This window comes from Alligator mississippiensis, chromosome 3, assembly GCF_030867095.1.
Source record: "Alligator mississippiensis isolate rAllMis1 chromosome 3, rAllMis1, whole genome shotgun sequence".
Taxonomy (NCBI): Eukaryota; Metazoa; Chordata; order Crocodylia; family Alligatoridae; genus Alligator; species Alligator mississippiensis.
In genome coordinates, this window is record NC_081826.1 from 1,223,050 (window position 1) to 1,249,617 (window position 26,568).

Here is a 26,568-nt window from a genome sequence, read left to right on the forward strand (position 1 = left end):
CTGCCTGTGGGAGGAGAAGGAGGGGCCTGGCTGACCACTGGCGGCTGCTATAAAACTCCCGGCTGCCGCCGCACTCCCTGTCTTAAGATGCACATGTGTGCAGAGAGGAAACGCCGGCTGCTGCCGTGAAGAGGCTTTAACCCCTCCGGCGCCGCCAGGGCCAGCCCCAGCTGCCGGGAGGAGGAGTAGGCGCGAGCGGTGCCTGCAGGATCCCTGCCGTCGGCACGGGGGACGGAGCTCCCTTCCCGGGGCGGGCGGTGGCATGAGCGCGTGGAGCTGAGGGGCAGCAGCGCGGAGAGCGGCGAGCGCGCCCAGCCATGTCGTTCGCCATGCTGCGCTCGGCCCCCAGCCGGTACCTGTACCCCGAGATCAGCATGCTGTCCGAGGACGAGGAGAACGGCAGCGAGAGCTCGGGCTCCGACGAGAAGCCCTACCACCTGGACGCCGACGGCTACGGCCTCAAGGGCGCCAAGCGCCGCGGCGGCAAGAAGTCGAGCCGGCTGAGCCGGGAGCCCCGGCAGCGGCACACCGCCAACGCCCGGGAGCGAGACCGAACCAACAGCGTCAACACCGCCTTCACCGCCCTGCGGACGCTCATCCCCACCGAGCCGGCCGACAGGAAGCTGTCCAAGATCGAGACGCTGCGGCTGGCCTCCAGCTACATCTCCCACCTGGGCAACGTGCTGCTGGTGGGGGAGGCGTGCGGGGACGGGCAGCCCTGCCACACCACCCCGGCTTTCTACCACCACAGCAGTGGCGGCAGCCCCCCGACGCGGGAGACCGAGAACTCCCAGCCCAAGCCGATCTGCACTTTCTGCCTCAGCAACCAGAGGAAGCTGGTAAGTAGGTGCCTGCCACGGCGGCCAGCTCCTGGGTCATCGGTTGGACACGGCCAGGGGCTTGGGGATGGAGGGGAGGGAAGGGGTGCAGACGGGCTGCGGCGATGCTGTCCAAACCAGACCCCCGCACGGCGCACGCGGCTGCCTCCCTGCGCGCACGGAGAGCCGCCTCTAACACCCGCCCGTGCTGCCGGGGAGGAAAGCGGAGCCGGCAGGAGACGGGGAGGCCGGCTGGGAACGTAGCGGGGGCTGCGGAGATGAGCGGGGCTGGAGGACGGGCTAGCCGGCACGAGCCCCCTCGTTAGAGAAGCACGGCGGTGGCAGGAGGAGAGGATGGAGCTCAGCCCTGCGGCACCCGGCTTGCAGCCACAGGTGCTGCCCCGTGTCTGCTACCTGCCGAGGGGGGCGGCGAGGCCGGTGACCCGAGCGAACGGCTTGAGCTGGGGACAGCACGGGGTGGGAGCAGAGAGGGAGAGGAAGGGCAGGGAGAACTCGCGGCAAGGAGGACGGGTCTGGCTGCACCCGGCAAGCGTGATTCCCTGCAGCCCCGAGCATGGCGCCGCCAGGGCAAAGGCAGGTGCCACGACCGTCTCCCTGGTGCGAGGCGCTCATGCTGGGGGCGCCAGGCTGCAGGATGAGAGGGATGCAATGCATGGCGTCAGGGCAAAACTCACCAGTAGCTGCCGATGCTTTGCATGGCAGGGATGGGTGCTGCAAATCCATGCAGGCCAGAGAATGACCCCCAGCCCCGTGCCTGGCCTGAGACAGCTGCCCGGGCCAGGGAGAGGCTGGACGGCTTTGTGGAGGCCGTGGGGAGGCAGCAGCGGGCAGGCAGCTTGGCTGCTGATCTGCTGTATGAGGCAATGGAGGAGTCTGCATGTCCCAGCCCATCTAAACAGGGCAGGGCAGAAGCAGCGGGTGCAAGGGAGGGCACCAAACCAGCCGTCCGCAGGGCTCCCGGCCCCAGCCTGGCTTGGCGGCTTGCTGGGACCTCTACGGTGCAGCGCATCGTGGAGGAGAGGCTGGGAGCTGATCTGCGGGAGACGCGGTTCAGCCCAGAGCTTGGGCACAGCTTTCCTTTCCGTTCCTTGCAAGAAAGCCAGGGAAGGTGTGAAGGAGCACTGGAGCCCGTGGTGCTCCGGAGAAAGCACCCTGCAGTGCAGGGGGGACACGGGACAGGCTTTCCCTTCCAGTCCTGAGCCTGGGAGGTTTGGATCTGGCTGCCCTGGGCCACGGAAAGGCGAAGAGACGGTGGAGAGCAAGGCCTGTGTGTAGGGCCGGCGGGAGGGTTACAGCATGTGCGTGCCCGTCTCCAGCCCCAGCCAGGAATGGCTGCAGAGGGGAAGCCTTTGCTGACCGCCCAGGGCCTCTCAGACAATGGAGCCTGGGTCGCGCCGTGGAGATGACCAACCTGACAGCTCCGAGGGAGGTAGACCCGTCAGGCTGTCTCCTCCAGCGCAAGGCAGCCAAGCAGGTCGGGCGCCCCAGGCTCGCCTGCGCCCTTCGGAGGTCTCCCGAGATCCATTCGACGAGGCGCAGCAAGGAGCAAGACCCCGGCATCAGGTCTCAGAGCAACCTCACTTCATCTCACCGAGTCTCGGCGCTGCCTGGAGAGCGGCGGGGCCGGGCGGAGACTGACGCCGGACGGCAGTGGTGCTGGCCGTGCCTACGCAACGCAGCGTACCGGAGACGAGCGCACGGGCCCGTCCCCGTCCCCAGCCTGGGCTCCTGCAGCTCACCCGTACCTACGCGCCAAATGCTGCGCAGAGCAGATGCCCTTTGGGCATCCTCTGCCCAACCGGCTCTGCCCGTCTCTAGCGCCAGCACCCACAGCCCTGGTACAGCGCTTTCAGCCGTCAGCCTCCTGCCCCGCCGCTGCCCTGGGTTAGGCCCTTTCCTTCCCCGTGCAGCCAGTCTCCTCCTCTTCAGTCCTCTTCACTATCGAGGCAGAGCAGACACCAACACGTGTCAGCGGAGACAGGGAAATTTGGTTTTACCACGAGCTGGGAGGTAACGAGTTCTTCTGCTGCTAGAAAACACTTGTCTGCACAGCGAGTGGCCTGGGTCTCCTGAGATAGGGAGCAAAGAAATGCAATCCATCTCCCCTGCAGCTGCGAGCGCCGCGTCGCCGAGTCTGCCTGCACCCGCTGCTGGCGCTCGGGAAGCCACGCCGGCCACGTCTGGGAGACAGGGAGCCTCCTGCCCTTGGCAAACCCCAGGACCCTGAGTCGCCGCTGCCTCGGCACGGGCCAGCGCCCACGGACATCAGGGATTCAGGGACTGCTGGGATTTGGGCATCAAAAGTCTTTCTGCAATCCGGCTCCCTCCACATGCAGCTTCCAGCAGTGTCAAGGCATGCCCCTGCCCCATTCCCCCGGGGCCCGGGGTCTGCTGACAGCAAGGCCCCGGAGGAGGGCAGCTGGCAGGCATCGCTGTCCAAACGGCCCAGCCCCGTCTGCCACATGGGACTGTCAGGATGCTGCTTCCCCCACGGCCATCTCCACGGCACGGGCCTGTGTCTCGCAAGCGGAGGCTGCCCAAAAAGCCGGCACAGAGGGACTTCCTGGCACTTCCTCCACCCTGGACGGCGCTTGCTTGCACACGCGTGTGTCAAATCTGGCAGCTCTCCCTGAGGCCAGATGTGGGAATACCCACCCCAACTTAGGGTGTTGCACACCCATGGGGACTTGGCACAGATGTGCAGCCTGGCAGCAAGGTGGTGAGCACGGCCTGGCCATCACGGGCTCCGCTGACACCCCCCAGCAACAGCCCAGCATCATCCCCATCCTACTGACACCGGCAGGCCCCGAGGTGAAGCGCCTGCCTCAGTTTCCCTGCATCACACCATGCAGCTCGTGCAGGACATGGTCCCCGTCGGCGGGCTGCAGAGATGCTCTGTGAGGATGCATGCTCAGACGCCTCACCGAGGGCCCCATCTGCTCTAGCGGCGTCCGAAAGTGCTAGCAACAGGCAAGGATGTGCCCTTACACTGTGCTAGGATGGAGCAATGGCGGTGCTGCCCCACATACGTCGCCTCTCAGCTCAGCTGCCTCCGAGTTTCCCGGGTCGCTGTGCTGGGAAAGCCGAGGGGGAACGGGCCGGACAAGCCCAGCGTGCTCCAGCTGGGAGGGATGGAGGGTCACAAGTCCTGGCCCCCGTTTGCTAGGCGCTGGGGAAACCTCAAAAAACAGCACGAAGGAGGAGGAACGAAGGCCCCTTCCCCAGGCCCCTTGTGCCAGGAGCAGGGAGCGGGGCTGGCTTGTCACCGCAGGAGGTTTTGGGTTTCCTGGAGCTCAGGCAGCAGGAGCCGGCTCTCCCCTCCCTTCACGGCCAGCGCTGCCTCGCTTGGGTGCGGACCCCACGGGGCAGGGACGATTGCTCTCTGACATGCTGCTGCCACACGACGGCAATGGGAAAAAGGGCACTGCTGTGGGCCAGGCCGCCCCTGGGACCCGCTGAAAAATCCCCAGCAAACCCCAACCCCTGCCGGGCTGGGAGAGACCGCGGGAGCTCTGCAGCGCGGTGCCAGGAGAACTGCCCTGGCCTCTCCCTACTAGCACCGAGTGCCGTGCCCAGCTACCAGCTTTCCTCGGCCCCATGCGCTCCGCCAGCTCCGCCTGGAGCCCTCCACGCGGGGGGCAAAGAGGTCACCGGGCCTCGGGGCAGCGCGGGACAGCCAGCAGAGACCACCTGGGAACTGAAAGGCTTCTGGAGACCCTGCGGGAGCCATGAAGGGATTGAAGAAAGCCAAGCTGCTCTCATGTTTCAGGGCCGGGCAGCGGGAGCAAAGGCTCACCTGTAACCTTATCCCTGCCCCGGGAACTTCAAAAGGGCCACTCAGCTGGAGACTGGCCACGGCCACGGAGCAGAGCACCTGGGCCGCGGCCGGCGAACGGCTCATCTAGGAGCCCCTGGCATCGTGCGTTTTGGAGGCTGTCTCCCGGCTGCACGGGGCTCTCCTCTCTGGGGGCTCCCCGGTGCTTATCCCTCGGCTGTTGGGGGTCCTTGCAGAGCGAAGGGGAGGCTGGCGGGCAGGGCTCCTCTAAACAGCCGCTCCTGAACAGCTCCATCGTGGACGTGTTTAGCCCAGAGCAGGAGGGCCTCAATCGCGGGCTGCTGAGCCCGGCGGTGCGTGGCTCTCCCGTCACACCGATGCCCTGCAGGCAGAGAGCGCGGCACGGCCCCGAACAGCCCCACAGGCCCCTGTGTCGCCCACCCAGCCCAGGCTATGCGGAGGAGGTGGGGGGCATGGATCCAGCCCCTGCAGCAGCCTCCTTCGCGCGGGGTGAGGTCCCGCGGGTAGAGCCCAGGCAGACACCGGGGGCACAGCTAGAGCCAGGGGCCGGCTCCCTGCACAGATCACGCGTGTGCCGAGGCACGTGGTAGAAGAGGTGCGGACTGGCCGCCCGTGCCCCCTGCTCCGTCCCTGTGGAGGTGGCGAGGTGGCGCTGGGAGGGCCGGAGACAAGGGCCTCCGGGCTCCCCCACAGCTCGGAGCAGGGGAACGAACCCCGGACACGGGGCAAGTCCAGACAGGAGTCTGGTCTGCTCCAAGCATCTGCAAAGTTCAGGGTCGGCCTCGAGCTCCTGCCCTCGCCCGAGGCAGGCGTCAGGACATCCCCAGGGCAGAGGCCGTGCAGGGACAAGATGAGCACAAGAGGCAGCAGTTTGAGCGGCTCCATGGAGCAGGAAGGCCGCAGAGCCCCGGTCAGCGCAGCAGCCCTGACGTGCCCGCACTCCCGGCTGGCTCCTGCTCATCCAGGATGGACGAGAGCTCCAGGGCTGGGATCGGCTGGAGACACGACCACTGTCCCGGTCAGCACCTGCTGCGACTGGGATCAGACGAGACAAGACCAAGTCCCCAAGGGGTGCCAGGGTGCGGCATAAATGCGGCAATGCCAGCAGCATCCGTGCCAGCACTCGTGACGGGGCAGCGACTGCCATCGGCATCCTCTGCGCCGGGAAGCCGGCTCTGTTTGGGGATGCTGGTGGCTGGACTAGCGAGGGGCTGGGGAGGTGCTGGGTGACCGGCTGCAGGATGAGGGGCACTGGAGATTGGGAGGGGGGCACTGGACAGCTCGTGCTCAAAGCCAGCCAGGTTTTCACATGCCAGCTGGTACCCGGTGTCCCGAGCACAAGCAACCGGCTGCCCAGCAGAAGCTTCTGGCCTGACAGCACAGGGAGAAGGAGGTTTGAGATGCCAGCACGGCACAGACCGGCTCCCTTGCCCCAGGCTCTGGTCTGGGATGACCTCCATGGCCCCTGGACAGAGCACGGGGCCTTCCACCGTCCCACCCTGCCCCCTCGCAGCCAGCACCACCGGGGCAAGAGCCGCGTGCCGGCTCCAGCCTCCTCCCTCCCCACCTTCCCCGAGCACCCAGCTCCTGCCTGCGACGGAGGGCGTGCAATCGTTAGACGTACCGGGACGAGATGGCAGCACCGAGTGAACAGGGCCTGGACCTGGGACCCGCAATCTGAGCGGAGCTGGGGCTGGCGGGAGCCGGCTCAAGGACACCTCGGGCACCTGGGTTGCACGCAAAGCGAACAGACGGCACGTAACACGGTACCGAAGTGGTGGCAGCACAGGCCGACGGGCACGGGGTGGCGAGCACGGCCCCCCCATCCCCGGTGCCTGGGTGCACGTCCCCTCCCGCCCCCCGACCTGCGCTATCGATGAGATGGGCCGGCTCCGCCGCCCTGTAATTTACTGTTCCTGCCGCGCTTAATGGCAGCGGAAAGGCAAGGTGATAGGGGAAAAAATATGAGGCGGGATTTTCCGAATCCCCATTTCCTCTCCAGACAGCACGAGAACTCCTGGGGCCTGAACATCTGGGAAATTTAATTTCACCGTTTCGGAGCTGAACTCCCCTTCCCCCTCCTGCTCCCCTTCCCCCTGCCACCCCCCCACCGTAACAAAGGAAGCGTCGCAATAGAGGCAGCGTGCGCGGTAGCTGCGGGAGCCCCGCCGAACGCAGCCCGGCCCGGGGGCAAGGCCCCGAATGCGCCGTGTCTGCAGGCAGCAGGTTCGGGGTGGGGGGCACTGATGGACGCTGCAAGCCTGCACAGGCCCAGCCTGGAGTCCCCGGTGCCCAGGCAAGGCCCAGGCAAAGAGGGCTGCATGTCCGTGCCAGTGACAGACATGCCAAGAGGCTTTCCAAAACGCTGCCCATAGCCCACGCTGTGTCCTGGCCATCTTTGTGGCCCCGGGGGTGCTGTCCTGGGGCTGCAGGAAGGTCCCCAGACCTGGCTTTGCACCCGGCTGGTCCCGGGACCTAGGAAGGATACTCGGCTGTCCTGGGGCTCTGGCGCGGGCGTGCTCCGGTGGCCATGCCCCGAAGGGGGGAGGCTGGATTCTGGGTGCCCGAGAGAAGGGGAGAGGAGAGGGAGGCGGGGGGCTTGCTGGGGCCTTTGCATTCCCAGCCCGGTGCATGCAAGGGGGCGAAATGCCGTGGGAACCCCGGCGGGGCCTGCCGAGCTCTCCGCCCCGCGCCTGCCGGCCCCAGGTGTGTTTGTCTAACGCGACCCTCTCCCCCTGCTCCGCAGAGTAAAGACCGAGACAGGAAGACGGCGATTCGGAGCTAGACGATTACGGATTCAGGAAGGACAAGGAGGAGGAGCGGGAGGAAGGACGGCAAAGCCACACACACCACACAAAGAGACACGGACAGGCCCGCGTCGCCGGGGAGCCCGGCAGGACCTGGGCCGGCCCCGGACACGCCGCCCAGGACAGACCGAGCCGCCTCCGGCCGGGGCCATGGCTGCAGGTGGCAGGCGGAGGCAAGCAGGCCCCTGGGAGGGCAGGGCTTGGACGTGCTCGGCGCGGCAGCCCCGGGACAAACGGTGCTGCCTGGGGACTGCCCGCGGCAGCGGGCCCTGCCCGGAGGACCCGAGGGGCGGGGAAGCGTCTGCAGACTCTGGGGAGGAGGGAACCCCCCGTCCGTCCCCATCTCCACGGACGCTGCCAGGGCTGGTGGAGCGGCGTTCAGAAACACCGCAGCCCCCCGGCCCCGGCAGGGCTGGATCAATACATGCTGGTGTTTCATGTCATTGATACGGTGATATAAAGCCGGAGCGATTTGTATAATTAAAGGTAATATGGTGGAGACCCACGGCGCGAGCTCCCTTCCTTCCCAGCCCCCTGCCCGCTGTGCGCAATAAACCTCTAGTTTCACCTTCACCCCTGTCTGTAATAACCTCGTGGGCACCTGGCACTCGCCCCCCACCCCAAGAGCTCTCCCGTGGTCCGAGCCAGGAGTAGCAGCTGGGGACGTGGGGGGCCCGGGGAAAGTCTCTGGACCCCCTGTACCACAGTAAAATGCAGCTGGAGAGCCAGGCAGCGAAAACCAGATGCTGCAGCTTGCTGGGGACAGGGGAGACAGAGGCTGTGGCAGGATTGGTGCGCAGCAAGGGTGCCTCCGGCAGAGGCCTGGCAAGGAAATGCTGGCGGGTTATAGAAATGCAAGACAGGTTGCAACAGGAACCCAAGCTCCGGGGCAGCCTCTGCGGCTTCCTACCTGGCTGCCAAGCTGCCCCTCGCCCCTGGAAGAAGGGAGGAGCGGCCTGGGGTCAGGGAGCCCCACCAAGCCAATGCTCATCCCCACTGCCTGGGATCCAGGCACCCTCCCGGGGCTGCAGCGGGACCGCGCCAGTGCATTAATGCCTAACGGGTGGGGAAGGCTTGGGCCCGTAACACTGAACCATGTCTATGCAGAACGAGATGCTCTTGAACTCTCTTAGGAAGCAGCCCCTTAGCTCCAGGGCAGACGGGCTTCGGGAAGAGAAGCCGGGGTCGCCAGGGAAAGGGATGCCAGGCTGGGCCCAAGAAGGACGAGACACACGAGTCCAGGAGCCGGCCTGGCACCAGGGATGCCATGGGGCAGGTCCCCCCTAACCCCAGCTGTGCTGTGACAAAGCAGCAAGGGCAGGGGGACGGAGCCGGGGCAAGCCCTGCCCAAGCGCCAGCGAGGCACGAGGCACCCACCCCTCTCGGGGCGGGGGGTTTGCGGCTGCACCTGACATCCGTGTCTCCAGCATTACCCGTCGGCGGTGGGGCGGGACGGGGTTCAGACGGCGGCCCCGACACTCGCTCACAACTCGTCTGTTTGTATAAGCAGCGGGGAAGGGGAGCGTGCCCCCGGCGCGGCGTCCCTAGGCCCCTCGCGCTTTGCCTCTCCAGGAGACCCCCCCTTGCATGCATGGGGTCACTTCACACCATTTCACGGGCCGAGGCGCAGGGACTGGAACGGACGCTGCGGACGCAGGCTGTGCCCCCCGGCCGGACGGCTGCTGCCGAGAGCCAACAGTCGTCTCAGACGTGCTCCCTCTGGTCCGATTTCCTTCGCTCACCCTCCGTTCCCCGGCTCAGGAAAGGCGTGAAGACTGAGTCACGATCTCACCCCTAGCAGCTGACTGGACTCTTTCATCGTCCCTCTGTTCAACCAAACCCCAAACAGGGCTGCGTGCACGCGGCAGGGCTCAGCCTCCCCATGCCAGAGGAAGAGAGGACCCTGGGGCCGCACTAACCATGCACACAAGGGCCAGGATATGCTAATACCCGAGCCCGCACAAAGCCTGAGGCGGCTCCTCTGCCCAAGAGAAGTGAAAAACGATGGGCGTGGGCATTAGCTTGTGCCCGCTGCAGGGTACCAGTGTGTGCAGGTCTCCAGGCACGGATAGAGGCAGGGGGTTTACGTGTACTCCTAGCTGGCGTGACCGTGGGTGCAAATCTCGTGCCTGACCTGCCCGCTGACCCCAAAGCACGAGCACCCGTTGGTGCACAGCGCAACGGTGCCCCTGCCCTGCGCCTGTCCCGCCCAGGGCTGCAAGAGGCGAGTGTCTGGGCATGGCGGCCCCGGATTAGGGGAGGAGGATTCCCAGTGCCAGAGGCCATTCCCGCTGGCCCAGCCGGCGCCGGGAGGACGCGCGGCCGCAATTACCCTCAGCTGCGTGCTTGCTCCGCACCCGGCCAGGCGCTATTTTCCACCACATACTTGCTCTGTGAAGTCACAGGTGGTTCCGGGATTCATGCATCTCTCCGGGCCCGGCCCTCGTGGCTGGCTGGGGCGGCCAGAGGAACAACTGACGGCACACGCAGGGTGCCAGAGGGGACGGCAGCTTCCCCCTTGCCCCGGACCCTGAGCCCCCTACGACCCGCTCCCAGCTGCCGCGTGGCGTTGGCGGGGCCTCGGTTCTGAGCCGGGCTGTCCCGGTGCCAAAGGTCTGCGGCATGCAGAGCAGGCCCCGCTTGGTATTTCCACTGCAGCTGGGCTCAGATGCACGCGGACACCCAGAAGGATGCATGGATGCTCCCGGCCTATGGGGCCGGATGGGGATGGGATGGGTCCAGGAGCCAGGGCAGCGAGTGCAGTGCTGGGGGTGGCCCTCTGCAACCGGCACCAGGTACGTGGGGGCCTCCCCTGCCCTGCCTGGCAGCAAGCCCTGCGCCCCCATCGCAGATCACCTCTTCTAGCATGCCCCCTCCCTCCGAGCTAATGCACGACTGCAAATCCCAGGACAGCTGCCCTTTGACCTGCCCCTCTAGCAATGGCCAACAGCCAGAGCTGGACACAGCCCAGCAAGATCAGGAATGGGCAGTCCTGAGGTTAATGAGCAGCTGCTGTAACGGGCACCAGCCTGACCTGGCTGCAGGCCCACCCGACAGCACCCAAGCAGCCCTCCTCCCAGGTGCCGGGTCTCCAAGCCCCCTGAGCACGACCCCTCCTGCACCGAGGAATCATTAAACTACCGTGTTTCGGGAAACCCAGAGCCTCAGCCACTGCATGAGCTTCTCGGGAAGCATGTGGGGATCCAGAGAGGCTGATCATGGGGTGGATGCTCTCCCCTGCCCCCATGCCCCATGGCACCAGCTCTGCCCCCACAGCCAGAAGTCACGGGGATCGGGCTCGTGTGGGAAGCTGGAACCAGGAACCTCAGGGACTGGCTTTCCTTTGCCCACACTCAGATCCATTGCTCAGAGAAGGCGTGAAGACTGAGTCACGATCCCAGCCCCTGGCAGCGGACTGGAGCCTTTCATTTCTTAAAGCAATGATCGCTGCCTGGCTGCTAAAGCACAGTCAGAAGCGGTGGGTGAATTCTGTAGCCCCTTCCAATGTCATTCTTAACCAGACAGCTTGATTTCGGGGCGAAGACTTGATTTCAGGGCATGGGCACGGCTTGAGCCGCTCTGTTACTGCGAGAACAGCCTGGCAGCAGGGCTGCGTGCTACAGCCCAGCCCCGGCCTTGCTGCGCACACACCTATCTCGACGAAGCTCTGGTCGACGTGAAATTGCAAACTTTAGTCTCATTCAGATGCCGGGTGCGCCCAGGGGAAAACCCAAACCCTGTCTTCACTTCTCCACTCAGCAGCCTTCGCTCTTTCAGCCTGTTCTTCTAAGTTTTGCTTCCTAAGTCTCTACCTACCTATTTTAGCTCTAAGCCGTTTGCATTGCTAGTGCACCGCTCGCCTTCCTGGCTGGAGGGTCTCTGGGGCAGGGACCGCGCTACAGCCGTGTCCCCAGACTCTGCAGACTGGCAGCCAAACAAACTGAGGATGCATGCAATGCGGGCACGCTCCATCACCAGCCGAACGGCGCGGATTCTGCCCTGGGCCCAGCAGCCGGCATGCTTCACAGCCAGCTCTGCAGGGGTGCAACCCCGCCGAAGACCGGGCCCCAGGCTTCAGTGCTCGCTGAGCCCGAGGCAGTCGGGAGGGGAGGACGCACCCCTGGGAGCTGGAAGTAGCCCAGGGCACGAGCAGAGCATCCCATGGCAGCTTTACATGCACATGCAGAGCCCGTCCCTCTCCCTGGCTTCCCCATGCCCCTCGGTCCGTCGAGCGCGGCGCGTGAAGGCAGAAACAGCCTCCGGCCCTCGTCATGGATCTGGTGTGAATTAGGGACGCCCAGGCACCGGTAGCAACCCGAGACGAAGCTGTCGCCGATTCTCCAGCCGGTGCTTTCTGTCTACCCCACCCGCACGCACGTGCTGACGCCCCCCCGTCCCGCTCCCCAGGGTGGCTGGGATGTCTCAGCAACAATCTTCAAACCAACAGCAGAGACACTGGGCCGGCTGCCAACGCCGCGGCTTTATGGCACTCTCCAACTCGTTACCCAAACGATCGCCCAGGGACCCATCTCCGGCCAGTGGCCGTTTGGAGCAGCCACTGTCAGCCCTTCTCCTCCGAGGCTTTGTCCTACCTTGGACTCCCCCCATGGCCAATCTTTCTGCCCAGGGTGCCATGCATGAGACAGCTGGTGACTTGCAGGTGACACTGCACACAAACCTCCAAGCAGCTGGGAGGAGCTGGCGTATCGCTGCGCAGTGCCCCGACCACGTGCTTTGGTGTCATTTTGCACGGGGCCCCGAGATGGGTGGAGGGCAGGATAAGCACTGCCCGTCCCTCGGACCCCGCGACGGCGTAGCATGCCGGCCACGCCAAGCTCCAGGGACCGGGTCGGCTCCGCTCCCAATTGCTTCCATGCGCGCCTCCCCCGGAAAAGGCCCCTCCTCGCTACCCTTTGGCAATGAAGGCAGCTGGCAAGCCGTTAAAATACCGCAGGTGAAAATTATAGGTTAGCTATTAAAGCCTTTAAAAGGTCTCGGAGAAGCAAGAGCAAGCCTCTTACAGTGCTCCGCTCTGGTGGCAGGGAGGCAGGTCTGCCCCGGGGCCGCGGCCTCTGCAATGCTCAGGTGCGAGGCAGGGCCAAGCCTGGGTCTGGCCTCCCGGCACCGGACCGCGCCAGTCCTAGCTCAGCAGCCTTGCAGTCCCCTTGGCTCCTTGCAGGCAGCAATGCCCCGCGCGGCTTCTGTATCCCGGGACGGTGGAGGAGAGGAGAGGGGAGGGGAACAACTGTCTCACCAACTGGGCTTTGGCCGAGCATAGTGCAGAGACCTATCTCGAGCAAAATGGGAGCAGGGGCCTTTGAGCTGCTGGAAGCGATGTGCTGGCCCCTAGAAACAGTGGTTCAGATCCCACCTTTCTGCTGGTTTTTCACGTGCCCCGTCCCAGGGGCCTGCACCAGAAGACAGCACAGAGCCAAGAGGCACATGGGGATGGGGAATCCCTGCTCCATCTCCCCGGGGGGGAACAAGGAGCAGCAGCAGGACCCGCCGTCAGACGGGAACAGGACGGTTCGACTGCGGTCTACCGTAGGTTGTGCTGTCCCAGGACTACCTTCAGGGCAGAGCTGGTCTGCCAGCCGCTGCGAGGGGACAGACAGCACGGGCCGACCTTCTCCCTGCTGCGACCTAGCGCGCTGCGGACACGACCAGAAACTCTTCGCACCGCTTTCAGGCTGCGGGGAGACGGGGCAGCGGAAATGCACGTGTAGGCTGGCTCCAGAGCTGCTCACCGGGGAAGAGGCACTGTTGGTGGACCCCCAAAGCCCCTCGCCAGGAGGAGATGCTTTCTCTTCCTCCAAGGGAACAGCTGGAAGATAAATCCAGCAGCAGTGTCCTCTGGGGACTCCTTTGGCCCTTGCTTCATGCCCCAGGACATGACCTTCAGGGGAGCCTTGATAAGCTCAAGGTCATGGGCTGCCAACCCTTTACCGACAGACCGGCTGACCCCAGCCTGGCAGAGTCCAGACCGAGATGTGTGAGCACCGGCCAGTGAACTGGCAGGCAGGACCCAGGGCAGGGGCTCCAGCCTGCATTGCAGGAGTTGAGCTCCCCTCTTAGGCACCGGGGCCTACGGGACTGCCCCTGGAAGACAGACAGCTCCAGCTGCCCCCACGCAGTGACCTGGGACGGGGCAGATGGCACGTCCAAGACCGTGCATCTGGGGCAGCACAGAAGGAAGGGGGGAGAGGCGGGTGAGGGAGCCTGACTGTGGGGTAGCAAAGGCTCCTGCTGCCCCATGCCAGGGGAGGTTGCAAGCAGCTGGGCTCCCTCCTTCCCCCAGCCCTGGCTGCCTCCTGCCCAGAGGGGAGAAGCTGCAGGGCAGGCTGGCTGGGCAGTGGGATTTCCCCTGGACCAACACCACAAGGAAAGCAAGTGATCCTAAGTACCCCCACCCACCCATGCGTGCTGGGGGCTGGCTCCGCTCCGCCAGGCTCCGGGGAGCTCTGGGCACAGGAAGCCGGCGGTGCAATTTTGAAGGAAGCGCTCCCCGCCAAGCCGGAGAGCCGCACGTCCAAGCCGAGTGGGAGGGAGGGAGGGAGTGAACCCCTGCGCGCAGTAACGGCGGGGCCGACGCGGAGCGTAACCCAATTCCAGATTTCCTCCCCTTAATCCTGCAGGAACCCGCAGGTGGTGGGGAAAGGACCGTGCCCCGCTGGGACTAGGGCTCTGCCATCCCCTGGGCTTCGGGGAAGAAAGAGCGTGGAGCAGGGTGTGCCTGCACCCAGGTAGGCAGGCAGCAGCATCCCACCCCGCCAGCTCACCCCGGGGGCACCGTGTGGTTGATGGAAGATGCTTCCACCAGCTGTCACAGGCTCACGTTGGTGCCCGGTGTGGAGGCTGAAACTGCCCGTCGGAGGGGCCTAGACCCCTGGCCCCAGCCCTCTCCGTGCCCAGGACCTGCTCTCACCCCACCACCTCCCCCAGCCCATGAAGGGACTACCGGGGGTCTTGAGGGCTCCAAGCGGGGGCTTCCCAGGGCCAATGCAACGCACCCTTTTGCCACAGCAACCCCTGCAAGTCGGCGCATTGCAACGGGTGCCTCTGCCCTGGATGCTTTGCTCCCTGGGGGCGAAAGCTGCCCCAGCACCCCCTCCTCAGCTCTGCACATGGGCACGGGGCAACTGGAAAGCTGGGGCAGATGCCAGCTCTTTGGGTAGGAGGCTGGAAAGCTGAGGGGGTGGCTGCTGGCTGCCACGTCCTTGCCGTGGCTGTGTTCCCCCACGACGAAGCCACGGCAGAATGGGCACCACCTAGGAGACCACGCTCCGAGGGCACCGTGGGGGGAAGCACGGCCTAAGGGCACCTGCAGGAGGGGAGCACTGGGCTGGGCAGCGGCGTCCCCCTCTCCCTGCGGGAGGCAGGGGAAAGCCAGCCCTACCCCCTCGGCTCCCTGTCCCCGGGGGCGCCGGAACGAGCTGCCGCACTTGCCACGCGATCCATCACCGGGCGCTGCGGGCCCACGTCACAGCTTCGCACCTGCGTGCCTGCCAGGAAACACATGCGCTCCCAGCCCTTTCTTGCTCCGATCGAGCGGCTCTTTCCACCCAGCCCGCTGCCTGGCACGCACGCGCAACGCATGCCAGCTGGGGCTCCCGGCACCGGACCGGCACGGCCAGCTCCACGTGCCGCGGCCGGGAGCCCCGCGGGAGGGAGGCTGGGTCGCGGCGCTGGAGAAGGGGCCGTGCTGGGCTTTGCTGGTCTCCGGGACGCGGAGCACCCCCTCGGCAGCGCTCCCGCTCCCTTCCCCCTCCCAAAGTAGCTCCAGCTGTCAGTGGCGCAGATTGGAAGTGCAGGTACGGGGCTGGCTCCCTGCCCGTCTCCCTTGTGTCTGTCTGGTGAAAGAGGAAGCCAGTCCACCTCTGGAATCCTTCACTCTCTCCTCGTTCCTGCTCTCCCCACTTTTCTCCCGGGGATTCGGGGTCAGTCTCTCTCTCTCGGTCTCTCTTTTTTCCCCGGCCCCTATCGGATTACAATGCAGGCAGTGTTCCCTCCAAATCCCCCACCGCACGTTAATTCTGTTCCTCTGTCTCTAACTACCAAACGGCCTTCCTGTGCCTCCTGTCTTTCCATCCCTCCTCCGCTATTTTTTATCTCTGACAAATAGCGCGCGTCAGCTCCAATTGGAGTGAGCGGGAGCGGGAAGAAGGGGCTGCGCCGAGCGGAGCGAGGCGACACGGGGACTGGCCCGGACAGGCGGACGGATGGCACCGGGGGTCAGAAACAAGCTGAACGCCCCCCGCATCCCTGTTTCTCCTCCAGTCAGCCCCAGCAGGATGGATTTTGAGGGGAGGGAGCCGGGCGAAAGCAGAGAACAAGTCCCGGTTCTTAGGTGCTGCTCCCCGCTCTGACACTGCTCCCCTCGGTGACCTTGGGCATGACCCCTGCTCCGTGCCTCCGGGTGCACGGCTCTGCAGGGAAGTGGGTGCTAAGTGGGGATGTGCCGGGGGGGGGGGGGGGGGGGGGGGGCGGCCCTGCTACCCCGCGGGGCATGACTCCTGCTGGCTGCGGGTGCAGGACAGCAGGGCTCCGAGCCCCAGATTTGGCAGGAGACACCAGGAAGCAGGAGCGCGCTCCACTCTGTCGGGGGACGGGCTGCTGCTCCGTTTGCCGAGCCGCGGCCACGTCGGCCAAGAGGCCCGGGCTGCTGAGATCAGGGGCGCACGGCGCTGCCAAAGCCCTGCTGAGGGGCTGGGCTGGAGACTCTCCTATGGCACAAGTCTCTGGCTGCGGCAGGGCTTCACCTGCCTGGAGAAGCCTCGGTCTCCGGCACCGAGGGGCAAACCAGTGGCCTGCAGCCCCCCGCCGTGCAGGGACACCCCGCTCTTCCTGGCTCCACTTTGGCATCAGACAGGAGGAAGGGCAGGACTGGAGCTGCCCCACGCCCCCGACGCAGCGACAGGCTAGCCCCGCGCCCCTGCTTGGGAGTCCAACCTCTCGGGCTAGGAGCAGGCCCCGACCCCAGCCTCACGCACGGCCGTACGAGCACCCCAGGCCCCAGCCGCCCCCGGGCTGCCCGTGCCATGGACCCAGGGGGGACGGGACAGGAGGGATCTGGGGAGCGGAGCACGAGAGGGGATCAGACGGGGCCTCCCCCCCAACACACACACGCACACAGGAAGCTCGGAGGCAGCTAATGAGGGGGAAAGCGCTGCCGCGATGCCCTCCCCCAGCCGGGCCCGTGCTGATTTATGGCGGGGTGTTTTCTTTAGCAGACGCAGCTGTCAGCGGCTTTCCTGCCGGTGGCTCCCCCCCCCACCCCAGCCGTGCACCTGGACAGGCCCGCGGGGGCTGACCCCAGCGTCCCAGCACGCCGGAGCTCGCGGAGAGCGGACCCGCAGGAGAGGGGCTGGGAGAGCAGCGCCGTGCCTCTGCGGGAAGGCCCCAGGTGGAGGGCAGCGTTTCCAGGACACAGCAGAAGGACCTGGGACGTGGCCAGGAGCTCGGGTCCGCAGGCTGCTCCGCGGGCCGCGCACCGAGGAAGCACTCCCTGTCCAGTGGTTTCAGGCTGCCTGCAGGCCTCCTCGGCGCTAGTCTCCCCATGGTCTACAAAACAGCAGCGATAACGTTCATGCCTTCCTCCACTGCACCGCTATTAGGTTTCAGAGTAAACACAACGAGAGAGATGGCAATGGGTCCCACCTCTGTAGACCGTCGTGTCCAACTATGCAGCTGTGGGAAGATTTTACTGGGAGCGCTGCTTGAGCAAAGTGTGTGGCCGGAGCCCGTTTGATGCGATGAGGGTCACACGTGGACCGAGCAGGTGGCAGTTTAACATGAACACCAGGGAGGTCTTTTCCCCCCAGCGTGGCATTAAAGGGGGGCTCATGGTCCCCTGAGGTGGTGGGAGCCGAGAGCTCAGCCACGTGCGCCAGGGCTTGGACACGTGTGGAGGAAAGGGGCATCGGTGGCTCTGGGGCAGGAAGTGAGGGGCACGGCCTCCGCACCAGCCCTGCCTGGACCTCAGTGCTGGACGCTGTAGGGAGGGAGGAACGGGGGAAAACCCTGCTCGGACCTGGTCACTCTCCCCGCAGCCTCTGATCTCTGCCCCGTGGGACACCGGAGATGGGCAAGATGGACCTGGGGTCTGCCCAGTGCATGGCAGCGCTTAGGACTCTGCACTTCCAGTGCAAGCCCCTCGCAGCCTACCACGCTCCTGGGGCCAGGCCCTTGGTACGGGATGCCAGCTCAGGGCATGCCAGCCAGGAAGCCGTCAGTCCACAGCCCCTGCCCTTCACATCAGTGCTGCCAGGTGCTAACGAGAGTGCCAAGGCGCATGGACAAAGGTGCGATGGTGCAGGCCCTGCCAGGAAGCGGGTTCCTTCCCGGGGATGGAGTTTGTCGCTCCTCCTCCCTGGAGCATCGCAGAGCTGGCCACAGCCCGGACCCCGAGTCCGTCCCAGCGCTACCCCTGCATCCGCGCTGCCAGCACCTGCTGCGTGCCCAGCCTGTCCCCCGTCCCCGCCCTGCCCCCAATCTTTCCGTGCTGATTTACTGCCCGCAGCGAAACTTTCCCTCTCCGGCTCCAAGATTCCTCGCGTCTTGGCTCCGGCTCGTGCAAACCCGGATCGACTGTTACTGTTGGCAGGGTCCGGCCCTCTCTTGGACACCGGTTGGACTTTTCCATTCCCGACACCTTGGGAGCCGTTCCCAGAGGGGCACTGGCACGTCCCGCAGCTCCCGGCCCTCCGGGGCCCCCGGCACCTCCCCGCGGGCGGGCACAGGGCTGAGCCATGGCAGCTGGCGGGGCTTATTCCATCCACACCGCCTGGATGAGGAGCGCTTGTCGGGCACACACCAGCCCCGGCTGCAGCAGGTGCAGGCTTGGAGAGGGGCTGCTCTATGCACACACCTGTGTGCATGCGCATGCACACACTCCTGGCCTAGCCCCAGGCAGGAGCTGCTCCCCTCGCCACTGCTCAAGTGGCACTGAACGGGTGCATTCACTGCCCTCGGGTCCAGCTGACCCTCCCTGCCAGCCCGGCTCCATGCCCCAGCCCCGGGGCAGAGGAAAACCTGGACACCCCCAAGCAGCAAGGTGCGGCTGGGGGTGTCCACAGACAAGGGCAAAGCAGAGGCACAGAGAAGAGTTTAGCTCGTTTATGTGCATGCTGCCTCCTCTTGACACGCCAAGGGCCCCAGGTGCCCTCCTCAGCTCTCTGGTCCTGGGGCTCCAGCAGACCCTGGCACAAAGCACCGCTCCTCCCAGAGATGCCCGAGTGCTCGGTAAAGCGGCAAACGACCAGGCACCTCAGGCTGTTTTATAAAGGGGGTGCAGGCACCTCACTTCTAGCTCTGCTCATTAAACCTTGCAAAAGGCAACTCCTGCCTTGGCTTGGAGAGCTGCCTGGCTGGACTGGGAGAAGGACAGGGGCCCGGTGCAAGCCTGCCCACGAGCCCCGAGATGGCATCGGCACGTCGTCTGGAGGAGGGATGCTGCGGCTCTCCCTGGCCTAACCCACGACCGGAGCCGGCGGCAGGGCGGGCACGGCCCTCCTTCCCTCCGTGCTGGCGCAGGCCCTGGCAGAGCAAAGCAGGGGCTGGGACGTGGCTCAGAGACGCCTCTGCTGCCCCCCGCCCAGCCCGGGCTCCAGTTGGCTTTAATCAAGCCCCACCAGGCCCCGTGGGATGCCTCCCTCCCAGCCATCTGGGAGCAGCCCGAGAACCGGATGAAAGGAAACCGCATTAAGCCCCTCGCCACAAGGAGAGGACAGGTGGCGGGTCTGGCAGACGCTGCCTTGCCCCCCGTCCCCCCGCCGCAACGCCGGCACCTGCATCCCCTCTCCGGCCCCCGCCCCGGGAAGGAGCGGCTTGTGCCGGGGGAGCAGCACGGGATGCGGCTCCCAGGACCGGCCGGCCAGGCACGGCCGAGTCTTCTGTGTCAACAATCCTCCCGCCTAGCAAAACACGGCCCCCGCGCCACTGAACGGCCCATTAACCAGAGGTTTCCTGCCGGGTGGAGAGAGCCGCGGCTGGGGCTGGGGTCCTCCGTCAGGGACCGGTCACTCCGGAGGGGGTGGCGGCCGCGGGAAAGGCCCTTTCCCAAGCCGAGGACTCCTGGCAGCGCGGGACGAAAGGCAGGAGAGCTCCCTATGCAGGACCCGAACTCAGTGCTGCCGGGGCCCCCACCCCGACCGGCAGCCGGGTCCTGCCGGCCTCCCCCATGCAGGGCAGGGAGCACTCTGTAGACACCAGGGTGAGGCCACGCGTGCTTTTGACGGTCCCCATTTAGAAGCAGGGTGCAAGGTCCCCGAGGGCCAGCTCGCCAACACGGCCTGCAAGACCCTGCAGCTGAGTGCCTGGGGAGCGGGGTCTCCATGCTCAATAAGGCCGTCGCCCACCCTGCCCCTTCATGGAGCACTGGGGGCCAACCCCTTTGGCAGGCATGCCCCGCGCCCTGCTCATGGGCCGCTCTGATCCCCTTCCCCTGCCCGATCTGCTGCTCTGCTTTCTGCTCCTTGCCCTGTGCCCCGATATACTGCTCCGTGACCTATCAGCTGCCGTGTTGCCTGCCCTGCCATCTGTTGTGTGTCCCACACAGCTGTGCGCGTGCCGCGTGCAGCCCACCGCGGTCACAGAGCCCCGCCAGCAAGGACGGAGCCGTCAAGGGCCTGTGCCCAAATGCCTCCCAACGAGCCAGTCCGAACCAGGACACATGTAACGCCAACAGCCTGAGCGCTGTAGTCCCACGAGACGGGAGAATCAGCCCCAAACCAGAGAATGACTCAAACCCGCCACGGGCTCCGGACACAGGTGCTCCGACGTCCAGAACGAGGGAGCTGCCGGTCAGAGAGGGCAAGATGCACGGCTAGGGAAAGAGCGGGAGCCTGCCCCGGTCCAGCAGCCCTCGCACCGCCCCAGCGGCAGAGTCCGTGGGCTCTCACGGTCCCCTGAAGGCAGCGCCCTGCACGGAGAGGACACGGAGCCTAAATCCTGCGTTCCGGCCCCTTATGACGTCCACACGTGACAGGCACCGATGGAGAGCGTGGAGCCAAACCTGTCCCCATGCCGCGGGGCTTGCAGAGCGCCGGCACCTGCTGCCGTGGTGGAGAAGCACAGCACCCCTCTCCTCCCCGTGCCGCAGCGGGGGCGGCCAGCCTGGTGTTGGTGCAGGGGCTAGAGGACAAGCTCCGGCTCGACCCGAGCTCATCTTCCAGGGGGAAGGTTTGGTACTCGTCTGAACGGCTCAGGCAAAAGGCAGGACCCACCTGAGCCCCTCCCTGCCTTGCCCTTGGAACCGCATGAAGAGGGCAAGAAACGAGGGTATACGGCGCACCTGGGCTTTCCTCCAGCCTGCAGGACTCCTGCTGTTTGCATTTCGCTAGACCTCTGCTCCCCTTGGGGCTAATGGTGGGGCCAGGGGATGAAAGGAGCAGCTGCAGATAGAGGTTATGAGGCCGAGGGTTAAGTTTTGGGCTCTTTTACCACTTCAAGGGAAGCAGGTTGTCCACCCACCCTGCTACCCCCAGCCTGGGATGTCCATCCGCCCGGGGCAGGGCAAGGCAGGGCACAGTGGCCCTCTAGTCTCCTCGAGAGACTTCCCACCACCCCGACTCCCTCGTGCATCTCCTCCCTGCCCCATTGCTGGACCCATGCCTGGCGCCGGTCGGGCATCTCTGCCAGCTCAAGGGCAAGCAGGTTGCTCTTGCCCAGGCAGATGGACCAGCTTTCCTTCAAAATAAAGCTCCCGATCACCGCACTGGGGCAGCGCTTGATGGGAAAACCGGGTGCAGGAGGAAAACCTGACTCTGCGAAGGGAAAGGCACAAGCCAAGCCTGCGTGGGGGCAGCTGGACAGAATGGGGACCTCTGCCCCACAGCCAATGCAGGGGAGGCGTATACGACCTCTGCGGCCCCAATGACCGCACAGGCCCGTCCGGGAGCCGTGGCCGTGAACGCTTTTCAAGACGCAGCTGGAACGGGGCGAGCGGCTGTCCCGGACACCGAGGGGGCTGCTCAGGAGCTGGGGAAACATGAGAAAGAGCCGCCCCCCGTCCCCCAGCCAGAGCGCAGCCTGCCGAGCGCCCAGCGGCCGGGGGCGGAGGGAAGCGGGACGCACTCGGGAGCAGGGCCCTGGCCAAGTCCTCCGGCAGCTGTCAGGTCAGTAGCAGGGAGAAGCCATTAAACAGCGCTTGGCTGCAGAGCAAAGGCGTGCAGCTCCCGGACGCACAAGCGCACGCAGCTGCACGCTCCCGTGACGGCCGAAACCAGAGGCACACGGGCCACAGGGTGCCCGACACGGGGGTGCAGGGTGTAGGCACGCGCTGACCCAGCCCAAAAGCTCCCGTTCTGGGCCCCGAGAGAAATGAAAGCTCTCCATTCAAAGCCGACCGGCCCCTCGTCTGCGTGGTGGGACGTGGGGCTGACGCCGTGGGGGTTGGTTTGGGAGCCCTGTGCTGGGTTCCCCGCGCTCCCCAGAGCCCCTCACATACCCCTGCTCTTCCTCCGACACCCGAAACAAAAGCAGGTCTGATGCCCCAGCGTTTCGGGGCTGGGGGCTTCCGCCTGCCCTCCCTTCCTTCGCGCCAGGGAAGGTGAGGAGGTCAGTGCTGGCAGTAAAACCAGGTAGCATGTCCCCAGGCCTGTCTGCAACCACGCCAGACTTCGGCAAAGTCAAGGGCAGGCTGCTGTGGGGAGCTGGGGCACAGCCGATGCTCCAGGGGCAGAGCAAGCTGGGTAGGAGTCACAGGCAGGCTACGCCACGCTTGGAGGGTGGCCGGGAGAGGACTCTGCCTTTGAAGCCCCTGGGTGCATCCCGCGCATCACCACCGTGCATGGCTTGGATGGACACAAGGGGTACAAGGATGAGGCAGGCGTGCCTGGGCCTTTGGGCCCCGACTGGCCCTTGTAAACCCAAGCGCTACAGAACCGCCACGATGAGCCCTGGAAGAGGGGGCCTGTGCCAGCGTGGTCTGAGCCTCCCAGGGGCTGCAAGGAGATGGGAGGCGTGGGGCAAACAGTGCCTGCCGCACGGCAGGGGCACATGAGAGCCTGCTGCTCTGTCTGGGGGTGGGACCCCCTTTGTGTGGTGGTGACTTCCCCATCCCCTGCTCTGGGGAGGCCTGCGAGTACGTGGCAGGGATGTGGGGAGAGCCACACACAGCAAGGCACCCGCACCCCATGCCTGCTACAGAAGAGGGTAGAGACCCCCATGTGCCACCCACCCGCCCGCAGCCAAGGCACTGCCTGCAAAGGACCGTGCCCGGCGACCCTGCCGATCCACGGGTCCCGGATGCCATGACTCCTCCCCAAGCAGAGGGCGGCAACCTGGGACACGATGGCAGCGAGGCCGTGGCCTGGTGCAGCCCAGAGTCACCGGGGCCTGGGTGAGAGATGGAGCCCGGGCAACCCCCGTGCCGCCACTTTCCGGGAGCCGCCGCGTCCGGCAGCAGGAACGAGGATGCTGCAGGTTTCCTTGGCCTGGATGTAAACTCGCTCTGAAAGGGCCGAGCCGTAAGCTGAGCGGAGCCCCAGGACGCAGAGGGGGAAAATAAATGGAAAAAAGTTTCCACTCGTCAGATGAAAGTTGTTGTGGGTTTCTCTCTCTCTCTCTCTTTCCCCCTCTCTCCCCCCGCTCTTTTGGGTCAGAGACCGGATCGTTTAAATGTATTCGGTGATGTCATTCCTTCCAGAAGGAAAAAGCCTTTCCTGCCCCAAATTGAGCTACTTCACAAATACTTCAAATATCAAGTTCGGGGCAGCCAGGAACACAGTCGCCAAGTCCCCTTCCCTCGGCTGTAGCAACACTCGGGTGCTTCTCTGAACGCTGGTCCCCGGGGCGGCCTGAGCCTCACGGCCTGTGCAGCGACATGTCCCCGCCGAGCCAGCCTGGGACGCAAGGGTTACTGCACCGTGTCCCGGTGCCAGCAGGCTGCACGGAGCCAGCCTGAGTTTCCACTCGGAGATGCCAGCCCAGCCCAGCCGGGCCAGGCCCACGTCTGGATGACGTGCGGTGGGAGGCATTCCTGCCACGCGGGCCGATACCGGGGCAGTGGCGTGTGGGACCGGGCTGGCTCCCCACTGTCAAGTGCCCGCAGATCCAATGCCCTGCTCTCCCCCATCCTGAGTGCGCACGCGCTACGCAGGGGAACTTTCTGCTCCGGCCACCCCGCCAGCCAGCAGCACGCTCCCCAGTCCCTCGCAGCTGCCTGCGCCGAGACAGGCTGTCCCAGTCCTACCCAGGGGGGTGAGGTCCAGCCCCGGCGCTCGCTGAGGTCCTGGAGCAGAGCTGGAGCCCATCGACGTGGGGAGGGGCAGGGCAGGCTGAGCTTGGACACCCCCCACCCACCAAGGCAGTGCCTGGTCTCTGCACGAGTCCAAGTTGCTCCTCATCTTTGGGAAACCTTTGCAGGCCCCAAAGCCACGGCCTGCAGCAGAGAGGGCACATCAAGGCCCAGCGGCAGGCAGAGACGGTCCCTGTCTGGCAGATGGGGAGAGCACCCTGTCAAGCAAATTGGGAATAACCGGGACACCCGATGCCATGAAGCAGCCGGACCCTTTCCCCCTCTCGTGGAAGGTCCCCTTTCCCTAAGTGAGGAACAAAGCAGAGCCCCCAGGACTTCCCCACCCCTCACATCCCTGGGATCCTGCATCCTCTCCAAGATCTTTCACCCTGCACGTACTCATCCCGTGTTCCTTGGAAATCCACGTCTCTCCTCAAGGGAGCGTGGAGCCCCGAATCCCACTGGCCTTCAGAAACAGGGTCCGTGCTATTCCTCACCCCTCGTCTTATACTCTGCTTTCTGAACTGCCGCTGGGCACACCGCTGTGGCTTCGACGGAGCAGTCCTCCAAGACGTGGTCACTGCCCACGCAGGGCAGCCGGTAAGAAGTTCCCAGTACTCCACGCACCACGCGACTGTCTTTGCAGCCACCAGGATTAACTCGCCGCGCTCCTGGTCCCTGGGTCTGTGCAGGGCCCTGCATTCTTCATTAGCCCAAAAAACCTCCTAATGGTATTTGGAAAAGCTTTGGAGAAGAGGCAGCAGGAGCAGGGATGCACTATCCTTGACACTATTGATATACAGGGGCTCTTTCAGTGTGTTATTGTGCAAGGCAGTGCCTCTCTCCAGGACCCACCGGAGCCCCCGCTGCTGGTCAAGCCGGCCTTCGCCCAGCCAGCAGTGACCTCCCGTAGCCCAGACGGGGCGAGCCAGGGGAACGGGATGTCACGCTACAACCGACGAGGCTGTGGCGGGGAGGGCAGTGCCGTGCTCGGCTCAGAGCTGTCCCGAAAACCCCGAGTCCAGCACGGTCTAGCCTCACCGCTGCCTCGCGGCCGACGCACGGATGCCGGCAGGAGAGCTCTGCTAAGTGTTTAATACGGGCCGTAAGTGGGAAGCTCGAAGCATCTGCGAGCGCTGGCCGGTCAGGAAGCACACAGGCGCACACACACACACATGCACACGCACGCAGGGAGCGATGAGTTGAAGGAGCCGTCTGCCAGCAGCACATTCTGCAGGGTTTTTTCTCTCTTGGCTAATCAGCTACTGAAAGAAGAGCTCCCCCGGCCCAGCCAGGCGCTGCGCGCTCCCCCTCCCCGCCCGGGTCAGCTGCGCTGCGGAGGAGGGAAGTGGGCTTGGAACAGCCGCCGGCTCACCGAGGAGCGCTCAACGCGCCTTCATTCATTATCCACTGACATATGGAATAGTCATTGTGGGAGGAAACAGAACCAAACAAAAGCCCCAAACTGCTTCCTCCCAGCGAGGCCCTGACAGCCTCTGCAGCTCGCGGCCATTCATCTCCGAGCAGCTAAGAGGAAGAGACACTTGGACGGCACGACAAGTGTTGAAGGGATGGCCGGCGGGGAGAGAGCGGGGGGCGCGGACTGGCCTCCCCGAGGATCACCGGCCTGCCGGGGAAAGCGCCGGCCCGCCACGCACGGGATCCCGACACCGACCGCCAGAGCCGGGTGCGAGGGGAGAGGGCCCAGCACGCGCGACACTGGGCTCCCTTCTCCGAGCGCGCCCGGCCCGTCCCGGCCAGGAAACCAATTTATTTTGTTGTGTCTCTTCTCAGAACACACGGTAGAGACCGGCCCGGGCGCCGGGCCAGCCCGAGCGCCGGCAGCTGCCAAGTGAGCAGGAGCACAGCGAGAGGAAATTTAGTCTGCGCTAAACACAGGGGCATAGCAGGTCTGAGCTATTATTCTTTATTAAAGAGCTCCGAAACCCACGCACATGCGGGGGGGGAGTGTGAGAGCTACGGAGCCAGCCCCCGAACGGCAGCCTGGGCCACATGGCCTCACCTGGACCCCAGGCAGCGCCATGCACTGTCCCAGTGCCCACCTTGCCCTCGGAGGAAGACCCCATGGCCGGGGCCCACTACAGACTGCAAGGGCCTGGCTCAGTGAGATTCGCACTCGGTGCCCAAGCCAGGCACCACCTGGGCTCACACCACCGTACAAGGAATGGGGCGTGGGAGACACAATGGGAGAGGCCAGTCCGCAGGCTGAGCTAAATGCAAGGGCATAGCAGGCCTGAGCTATTAGTCTTTATTAAAAAGCTCTGAAACCCATCACGGGGGAGAGGGGGTTTCAGACCGTCCCGTTTTAACAGGGAACTGCAATCTAGGAGAAGGGGGCAACGCGGTGCAGACAGGAGGAAACACTTCCATGTGACGTACCACGAGGCTGCAGAGCTCATCGCTGCAAGGGGCAAAGGGCAAACATTTAACAAGGTCCAGAGAGGGGCTGGGCAGGTCTTTGGGTGCCAACAATGTCCAGAGCTGTCCTAAGCACTGGTCACAGGCTCTGGAAGTGTTCTGGGGTCCTGCGTGTCCAGGATGGCAGCAAACGCATCACGAGCAGAAGAGGCTACCCCCACCCCCACCAGCAAAGTTCCTTGCCCCCTTCTCTGAAACACCTGGAACTGGGCACCGATAGACGTGATACTAGGGACTTTGGGTCTCCTGGTCTCACGGCCTTCAGGCCCCCTTAGCAAGAAAGGTGGCTGCAGCCTGCTGCTTGCCAACAAGGTGCACGTGACCCCGGGCTCCTGGCAAAGCCCAACTGTCCTGGTTGAACAGAGACAAGCAGTTCTGAAATCCCACACCAACAGCAGCCACCGCAGATGGGTTCACTCCGCTTCCCCAAGCCCCAGCTCACCCTGGCCT

General features: G+C 65.1%; 2 protein-coding genes across 5 annotated transcripts in view; one reads left to right on the forward strand and one right to left on the reverse strand.

Annotated features, from left to right (window-relative positions):
- The window catches only part of BOP1 (BOP1 ribosomal biogenesis factor), a 56,778-nt gene that overhangs the window by 12,320 nt on the left and 17,890 nt on the right, over window positions 1–26,568 (reverse strand). The window contains exon 1 of one of the 3 annotated variants that reach the window (XM_059723629.1): window positions 12,121–12,261. The exons of the other annotated variants lie outside the window; for them this stretch is intronic. Coding sequence (XP_059579612.1) covers window positions 12,121–12,186 — 66 coding nt within the window. The 5' untranslated portion in view covers window positions 12,187–12,261. Of the gene's footprint in view, window positions 1–12,120; window positions 12,262–26,568 lie in introns of those variants that run through there. 3 annotated transcript variants of the gene reach the window in all.
- On the forward strand, window positions 81–8,015 carry SCX (scleraxis bHLH transcription factor). 2 transcript variants are annotated; one of them, XM_006276222.4, is made up of 2 exons: window positions 81–839; window positions 7,382–8,015. In XM_006276222.4, exons 1-2 carry the CDS (start codon window positions 318–320, stop codon window positions 7,418–7,420), a joined length of 561 nt encoding a protein of 186 aa, XP_006276284.1. In that variant the 5' UTR covers window positions 81–317; the 3' UTR covers window positions 7,421–8,015. The 2 variants fall into 2 exon arrangements, 1 of the variants encoding a protein (XP_006276284.1); XR_009460601.1 differs by lacking the exon at window positions 81–839 and adding an exon at window positions 956–6,861.